General features: G+C 34.7%; 1 protein-coding gene across 6 annotated transcripts in view; it reads left to right on the forward strand.

The window, feature by feature from the left end:
- EVI5 (ecotropic viral integration site 5) overlaps positions 1-9539 on the forward strand; it is a 208024-nt gene that overhangs the window by 135028 nt on the left and 63457 nt on the right. For all 6 annotated transcript variants that reach the window (XM_077746019.1, XM_077746021.1, XM_077746022.1 and 3 more), the window contains one exon: positions 2091-2186. In XM_077746019.1, coding sequence (XP_077602145.1) covers positions 2091-2186 — 96 coding nt within the window. The remainder of the gene's footprint in view (positions 1-2090; positions 2187-9539) is intronic.

Here is a 9539-nt window from a genome sequence, read left to right on the forward strand (position 1 = left end):
AAGTTATTTTTTAAAAGAATGCACATGTCACTGTGTGTGGAGGTAGGTTTAAGGTAAAGTTGCAGAGAGATGTGATATGAGAAATTGTACAGGACAGAGGTGCTAGCTTAGGCCCAGATATTAGCATTTAAACAAAGAGAAGTAGATAAATTCACAATCTATTTTTATAGAGAACCAATAAGCCTCAGTGATTAGACTAGAGGGGGGAAGATTAGGGGAAATTTTGGGTTTTTAACTTGATTAACATAATTCTATATAATTTATAATATATATTTGAAATTTACATGATTAATTATATTACATTCATAATATATAGTATTATCTATTTCATTAACTATGAAATTTACATAGTTAAATGTATAACTTATAAATGTATAATGTATAAATATATAACATAATTTATATAAAATTTTACTTGATTAGTTTAATTTTTATAAATTGTTAATTAAAATTAGAATGTAAATATAGTAGTTCTCTATTACTATTTTTTAATGTTTATTTTGAGAGAGAGAGAATGCATGCAGGCAGGGGAGTGACAGAGAGAGAGAGAGAGGGAGAGAGAGACTCCCAAGCAGGTTCCATGCTTATCAGCACAGACAACTGATGAGGGGCTCCATCCCATGAACCATAAGATCATGACCTGAGCTGAAATGAAAAGTTAGATGCTTAACCTACTGAGCCACCCAGTTGCCCCTATCTATTATTTTTTTTAAAAATTACTTCTAAAGCTTAGTGGCTTAAAATAACAATAAACACTAATATCCTAGAGTTTCTTTGAGTCAGAAATTCAAGAGCAACTTAGCCAAGTGGTTCTGGTTTAGAGTCTCTTATGAGGCTGCAGTCACCTGAAGGCTAAACTGAAGTTACCAGATAAGGTGTTTTAGTTGACTCTCTCATGTGATTGGTGCTAAATTTCTCCTAAGGTCATCATGCTGTACATTTTTTATGCTAATGGTTGCTAAATTGCAACTGAACTAAATGGAGGGGCTAAATATTTTCGTATATTCTTTTTTTCTCTAACATATTTTCTTTATATTTTGTTATTTCTGGATCAGTATAATTTGGCATGGATATTGTAGAATACAGTTTTGGAATTTTTCTCTGTGAAATTTTGAGGTGGTAGAGATAAATATTATACTTTTCCTAGGAAGGTTAGAATTATGATATAATCTAATTTCTATTCTCTTTTAGTAGAATGTAAAAATTCATTGACATTTATTCCCTCAGAAAGAATATAATTTTTAAGTATTATCTAGCTAATATACTCTCTCAGCATCTATATTGTCTGTTAATCTGTTGTCCTCATTAAGTATAAGAAAGTTTTCAATATTTGTTCTTTTTTTAAAAAACTTTTAATGTTTATTTTTGAGAGAAGGAGAGAGACAGAGTGCAGGCAAGGGAGAGCCAGAAAGAGAGGGAAAGGAGGCGTAGAATTCAAAGCAGGCTCCAGGTTCTGAGGTGTGAGCACAGAGCCCAATGCAGGGCTCAAACCCACAAACTGCGAGATTATGACCTGAGCCAAAGTCAGATGCTTAACTGACTGAGCCACCCAGGCACCCCCCCATATTTGTTCTTACGCAAAAAATGAGCAGCTTTCACAGTCACCAGTGATTTGAATTTTTAATTAATTAAGTTCATTTTTATTTTAACATTTTATGCAACGTTTATTTATGTGAGTGGTGTTTATTTTAATTTATTTGAGAGAGAGAGAGAGAGAGAATGAGAATGCACCAACCAGTGACGGGTAGAGAGAGAGGGAGACAGAATCCAAAGCAGGCTCCAGGCTCTGAGCTGTCAGCACAGAGACTGACGCAGGGCTCCAACCCACAAACCCCGAGATCATGACCTGAGCCGAAGTTGGACAGTTAACCTACTGAGCCACCCAGGCACCCCATGAATGGTGTTTCTTAACACTTAAAGATGGAATGCTTTTGTATATAGTCAGGCTTCATTTTTATATCAAGTTCAAGTGATAGTGGCATTTTTTTCTCTCATTTAATTTATTATTATTAAAATTTGAAGGAGATTACAAGTGTTTATGTGTTTTATTTTTGGTTTATTACATGGTTTATTTTTGTTTGTTCCCCTAGAACAAGGAAGAAGTGATGGCTGTGAGACTCCGGGAAGCAGATAGCATAGCTGCTGTGGCTGAATTACAGCAGCACATTGCTGAGCTGGAAATCCAGGTACTATATGAAAATAATAAGGTACACCTAAAAATAATGCAATAGTTTCTTCTTCCCTCTGCACATATCCTACACCATTTACATCTTCCTCCTAATAACTGTGATTGTTATTTTCAACACTTGTTCATTTCTAAGTCCATTTTTTTGTTGTGGTAAAATACATTTAACATAAAATTTACTCCTTTAAATTTACTCTTTTAAAGTATACAGTTCTGTGATACTAAATACCTTCACATTGCTCTGTAACCAGTCTCCAGAACTCTTTTCATCTTGCAAAACTGAAAGTCTACCTATTGAACATCCCCTAATACCTTTCTTACCCAGACCCCCGGAAACCACCATTCTGCTTTTCATATCTGAATTAGACTATTGTAGGTACCTCATATAAGGAAAATGATACAGTATTTGTCTTTTTGTGTCTGGCTTATTTCACTTAGCATATGTCATCAAGGTTTATCCATGTTGTATGTGAAAAAATGTATTTCCTTTTTAAGACTGAGTAATATTCTGTTGACTGTGTATACCACATTTTGTTTATTTATCCACTGGTGAACATCTGGGTTGCTTCCTCCTTTTATGATTAATACTGCTGTGAACATGGTTCTGCACATCTGTTTGAATCCCTGCTGTCATTTCTTCGGGATTTACCCAGAAGTGGGATTGATGGATCACGTGATAATTTTGTATTTAACTTTTTAAGGAATTGCTGTACTATTTGCCACAGCAGCTGCAGTATTTTACATTCTCACTAGCCAACACACAAGGCTCTTATTTCACCACATCCTCACCAACACTTATCAGTTTTCTGGGGATTTTTTTGTTGCCTTGTTTGTTTTTTTATAATAGCCATCCTGATCAGTATGAAGTGGTGATCAAAAACACATTATGATTTGTGGAAGTTTATAAAAAGATAGCTTTTGTGTTCTGTTGGTAATATTCCCTGTAAAGTAGCACATATGCAGGAAAACTTTAAACATGAACTGACTGCATATTTGTAATCAGCCACTTAAATCATGCTATCACAGCATGACATCTTAGTCACAAACAGCAAGATTTATATTACTTTTTATTTATTCTGAAATACTTATTAAAATGAAGAGCCTGATATGCGGCATGTTTTGTTTAAAATGAAATATAACATCATTTTTGAAAAATAGTAAAGGAAACGCATGAAATTTTTACCATCAGGAGTATGTTGGCATCAAATGGCTTTTGATTAAATAATCACTGGCATCCTAATTGCTAAATTCACTGGTGTTTTTTCAGTATTTATCCTGCTTGAGTTTATTTCATGTGTCATTGTTGGCCAGTCATCCTCTTTATATTCTCTCCTCTCTTGGCTTTCCTATACTTTTGCCTCTCTTCTTTCTTGTTTATTGTTTCTCAGTCTTCCTATCAGTTCTCAATGTTTGTGTTCCTCTGAAAAATCCAAGTGTTTGGTTTTTTGAAAGCTGTGCTCAAATGAAGGGTCTCACTCACATGGCTTCATCAGCTATCTTTTTTTTTTTTTTTCCAATGTTTTATTTATTTCTGAGAGAGAGACAGCATGAGCAGGGGAGGGTCAGAGAGAGAGGGAGACACAGAATCCGAAACAGGCTCCAGGCTCCAAGCTAGATGTCAGCACGGAGCCCGACGCAGGGCTCAAACCCATGAATCTAACCGTGAGATCGTGACCAGAGCCGAAGTTGGACGCTTAACCGACTGAGCCACCCAGACGCCCCATTCAGGAGCTATCTTATACCACAACAAATACTAATGTAACTCCAGCCATAGCATGTTTCCCCTCACCAATAATTTTTAAACCTTTTTTTAAAAAACATTTTAAAAATTACTAACACAGTATATTGAGAAGTTCATAATCCAAAGCTACATCATAATATGGGTAAACACATTACCCATATAATCACTGTTCAGGTCAAAATAGAGAATACTACCCATACCCCAGAAGTCTACCTAGTCATACCCTACTCCCTTAGCTTGAGTTTTTTGGCAGTTGGTCCTTTGCTTTTCCTTATAATTGTGTCATCTTTATATGCCTCTCTGTACAGTTTAACTTTCCCTGTTTCTAAATTTTGAATAGAGTCTTATTGAATATTTTAATTTTTGTCTCTACTTTGTTCAACATTATTTTAGTAAGAGTAATCATTTTTATTGTTGTACATGTTCCATTTTATGAAAACATCACGATGTATCTCCATTCTAGTATTAGTGGTCATTTTGGAGTTTCCAAATTGGGACTGTTTTTGAACAATTTTGTGATTATGAGCAATCTTGTACACTATACTGACCACATGTACATTTTTCTAGCATGTATACCAAAGTGTGGAATAGTTGTGTCACAGAGCATGCAAATCTTCAACTTTATTTTCTAAAGTGCTTGTACCAGTTTAAACTCTCAGCAGCAGCAGATGAAAGTTCTTGCTTGTTCCATATCCTCCCCAACACTTGGTGGTTGGTGAAAGATGTTTTAACTTGTGCCTTTCTGATAGTTCCGCAGTGGTATTTTGTCATGGTTTTAATTGCCATTTACCTGATTGCTAATGATGTTGGACACTTAGATTTCCCCTTTTATAAAGTGCTTGCTAAAGTCTTTTTGTATATATTTTTCTGTTGGGTTGTCTGTCTTTTTCTTTGGATGTGTAGTTTTTTATTTACTGAGGTTATGTTTTGCAAACACCTACTCCTGCTCTGACTTGTCTTTCATTGTTGTTTTTTTTTTGTTTAACTTATTGTATCTTTTGACGAGTGTACTAATAGTTTTAATGGACAGACCACTCCAGCTGGAAGTTGGATAGGCATTTCAGGTTCAACATGTTTAAAACTATATGTGTTCCTATTTCATCCCCCCCCCCATCTTTTTTTATTGTCTTTTTTTTTTTTAAGTTTATTTATTTATTTTGAGCAAGAGAGAGAGCATGAGCAGGGGACAGGCAGAGAGAGAGAATCCCAAGCAGGCTCCACACCGTCAGAGCAGAGCTTGATATGGGGCTCTGTCTCACGAACTGTGAGATCATGACCTGAGCCAAAAAACAAGAGTTGGATGCTTAACCAACTCAGCCACTCAGGCGCCCCTGTATCTCAAGTCTTGATTAGTTATATCCTCTCTTATTGAATTGTTCAACCTCGTAGGAACTTCACTTATGTGTTTCTTCTCTCTCTACATCAAGGCTATCTATAGAGTATATAAACTTTCAGCTTTACTAGATAATACCTAATTATTTTTCAAAATGCTTGTGCTAGTTAACATTTCTACCAACATTTTACCTACTCACCTACTCTTGTAGATTGGCTTTCAGATCATTTTTAATAACTCATACAGACTGACATGTCTTGCCCAACTCTTCAGTTCCTTCAAAAGAGAAAAGTCCTGAGTAAATATAAAACTAAATCAAAGGTAATTTTAATTTCAGGAACTTTTCTTTTCATCTTTCTTAGCCTTTCTTTTCCCCCAGCCATTCCTTGAATTCTTCTGTCCCCAGCCTTATCTTAATTCTTATAGTAACTTCCTAGCCAGTACTCTTCTTCAGCCTCAGCTCTTCCACAGAACTATCAGAATTAGCTTTCTAAAACATAAAAACTTTTATTGATTGTCTTTTACCTAGCAAATCATACCAAAATTCCTCAGCATAAAGTGCTTACCTTTTCATTATTGCCCAAATCTGCATTTACTGTCTCATCTGTCACCGTCACCTCTCTGTCTTCCCTCTCTACGCGCTACACGTACACACACTTTTCAAAATTTTCACATTCTTTCAAAATTCTGTACCATTCTGCAAACTACTGTGTCTTCCTAAATTGCTGTTTCTTTGTACCGCCAGTCCTCTACTTTTAAGGTGTTTCTTCTTCCTCAGTTCTCCATGGCTAGCTCACTCTTAATACATTCAGTAAATTTTTTTTCAACATCTTGATGATTCAGCTTTCATGCATTTACTTATTACATGCATGTTAAAATCCATGAATAGACCTCTTGGTAAAATCTAAAACTCCTTTTTCAATTATAAGAATAATACATTTTAGGTTATTCTTAGTCATGGAAATATTTTCATTCATTTTCAAGTTCCACTAGGGGGAGAACTCTGTCAAATATTTTGGTATTTCATATTTCTTTGGACAAACTCTTCCAATTAACATTACTCTCTTGTGAATAAAATTGTTTCCTGTAGAAGGAAAAATGAGATAAAAACAGAGAGGGAGGCAAGCCATAAGAGACTCTTAAAGAAAACAAACTGAAGGTTGCTGGAGGGGAAGGGGGTGGGGTGATGGGCCTTAAGGAGACTTGTTGGGATGAGCACTGGGTGTCATATGTAAGTGATGAATCACTGGGTTCTACTCCTGAAACCAAAACTACACTATATGTTAACTAACTTGAATTTAAATAACTTAATTTAAAAAATTATCCCCCATTAACCAATTTCTCTCAAACTCTTCACTTAATAAACTATATTATTATGTAATCCATTAATATAATTAAGGCCTTTATAAAGTATATGAAAATTATACTTTTGTAAGTGTTCCTATTTAGATGAGGAAATATATCAGCTGAACAAATACTTATTTTATAAACACAGCATTTGGTAGTAGATATACTTGTGAGGCTGAAGTTTATTAAATTTGATTTCAAAGATTCTTCAGTCAACTTGATACTTTAGGTCTGATTTAAAGTTTATAAACTTTCTTCACGGCACCTGGTGGCTCAGTTGGTTAAGCTTCTGACTCCTGGTTTCAGCTCAGGTCATGATCTCACGATGCTGTGAGTTCGAGCCCCACATCAAGCTCCTAGCTGACAGTACGAAGCCTGCTTTGGATTCTCTGTCTCCCTCTCTCTCTGCCCCTCCCCTACTCACATTCTCTCTGTCTCTCTAAAAATGAAATAAAATAAACTTTAAAAAAATTAAATAAGTAATAAAGTTTATAAACTTTATTCATGCTTTCCCCCCACCATCACCCCCTCATCTTTGGAAGAGCTGTTGTATATTAGTATCTGACAGCGAATTTAACCATTATAAAGCATAGCAGTTTTCAACTTTTAGCCATTTTCTTTGAATGATTTGAAAAAAGGTATCAGCTAGGTTTCCTTTCTCTCAAACAGAATGACACAGCAGATGGATTTTGGTCCTCATTCTAGTACTAGTATAATGCTTATTTGGAGCAGATCATATACCTAAAAAAATAAAAGGTTGAACTCTAAGGTTTCGTTAAATATAAAACTATACCTTGTATATGATTTTAAATTTTTAATCATTTACAGTTACCACTATGAATTTTAAATACTATGTAGTCCTCTCATTTCATTCAGATCTCTATTATTTTATTAGACAAAGCTCCTTTGGCCAAATTTCTATCCAAAATAATTTTACTTCTTATCACTATGCTCTTGTGCCACTTTATGTTTCTTCAAAACAATTATTTCTTGCCATGATATATACATTTCTTCTTATTGTTGTTGTCCACATTCCACAGAATGTAAGCTCAGTGAAAGGAACTTTTGCCTGTCTTACCAACTGCTGTATTCCTCACTGCTTGGTATATAATGCCAGGTCCATAACCATCACTCAACTATTTGTATTAGAAGCTAAATTAATACAGTAATTCACTGATCTGGTGTTACTTTAAGTGATTTTTACTGTATGTAATTCGAGTTATCAATTTTTTAAAATTCAGAGATTATCACTATATTCACTTATGTGTCAATTTGCATACAGTTTTTACATTAGGTCACTGGTAACAATGATAAAATGAATTCAGACTCTGTCTAAATACATTTATCATCTTATGAAAGAGTGACTGAGCGTGGATTCCTGTTTTGAAGGTCGTTGAATAGAATTTAAACCTCTGAAAATTCATGTACACATATTATTGGTATCGGTGGCTTCAGTTACATCTGAGGTGATGCCAGTTGTTATCTTTTAAGGGAGAAATTTGTTTTTTTTCTTCCTATCTGCACACATACTTTACAAGCTGATTTTCTAGTGGAATATATCTTTTTTCTTTAAGTAGCCTGCAAAAATAAATATAATAGACTGATCAGAATAAAAAGCTTCAAGAAATTTAATTCTTAATAAGAACAAGAGGATTTTAAATCCTAAATGCCTCTGTGGTCACAACTGTTTGTCTTTGCGTTTTCATGTAATTGCTAGAGATTCTGTCTTTGTTAAGAATATAAATTTTGAAGTCAAACTGCTTACTAAGTGTCTTGCCTTTGGCAAGTTATTTAATTTGTTTTTTTATTTAGTTGTTCAGACCTGAGGATCTGAAAGTTATCTGCTAGAGTTACTGGTATTAAATGAGAAAGCATGTGCAAAGTGTTCCTTCTTCCCTAACTGGCCACCAGAAAAATAGCCCAAAAGTGACCTTTAAAAAAAAAACAACAAAAACAAGTCAACATTAGAAGGCCTTCCAAGAATTACAGCCAAGCTTGATAGTACAGAAAGTCTGGGTTCCCCTTAAGATAGTTTTTTGCCCACTCCGAATAATGAGTTTATCCCCTTTCAAGAATTACATCTAGTTTCAAATTATGAATTGTTTTGGCTTTTTCCTTTTTCTAAAATGTATACTTGAGTGACCTTATTACTGTCCACTCTAAGCCCTATTTAACCTACTCTTTGTTTTTTAATGTATTTGCCATGTTTGGGAATATAGACCTTATTACCTGTAACTTTAATTCTTCAAGGTTAATAATTATAAAAATATTAGTAGCTAGAATCATTGAACAATTAAAACATGCCAGGCAGTGTTCTTAGCTGTGTAAGTATATTCACTTATTTAATCTTCAAAACAACCATATTAAAATAAGTTAGTTAATATCCCTATTTTATAGGGGAGGAAACCGGGGCATAGAGAAGAATTAAAATGAGATTTTGTTTATATGAAAATCTACTCAGTAACAATCTATCCAGGATTAAAATGAAACTTTTTTCTTTAGTATTAGAAATACTGTCATGGTAGTTTTATGGATTTTCTTAATAGCAGGTCAGCTGCTTCCTTTAACTCTGCTTGTTACATAGTTGAGGTTTCTACTCATTCCTTGTTCATCACCTACTGTTAGTAGGTTCCAGTGGCTTTCAGGACAGAGTTCAAAGTTCAGTACTCTGTTTGCTTTGATCTTTCCTCCCTTTCTAGCTTCATACTTTTTCTAGCATTTACCTATATGTGAGCCACAATACATGGGTTAAAAATACTTGAAATTGAGTCACCTGGGTAGCTCAGTTGAGCATCTGACTCTTGATTTCAGCTTAGGTCAGATTCCATGGATCCTGGGATCAAGCCCCACAGCTGGCTGTGTGCTGATAGTGTAGAACCTGCTTGGGATTCTCTCTCTCTCTCTCTCTCTCTCTCTCTCTCTCTCTCTCTCTC

Source organism: Crocuta crocuta, unplaced genomic scaffold, assembly GCF_008692635.1.
Source record: "Crocuta crocuta isolate KB4526 unplaced genomic scaffold, BGI_CrCroc_1.0 scaffold48, whole genome shotgun sequence".
NCBI lineage: Eukaryota > Metazoa > Chordata > Mammalia > Carnivora > Hyaenidae > Crocuta > Crocuta crocuta.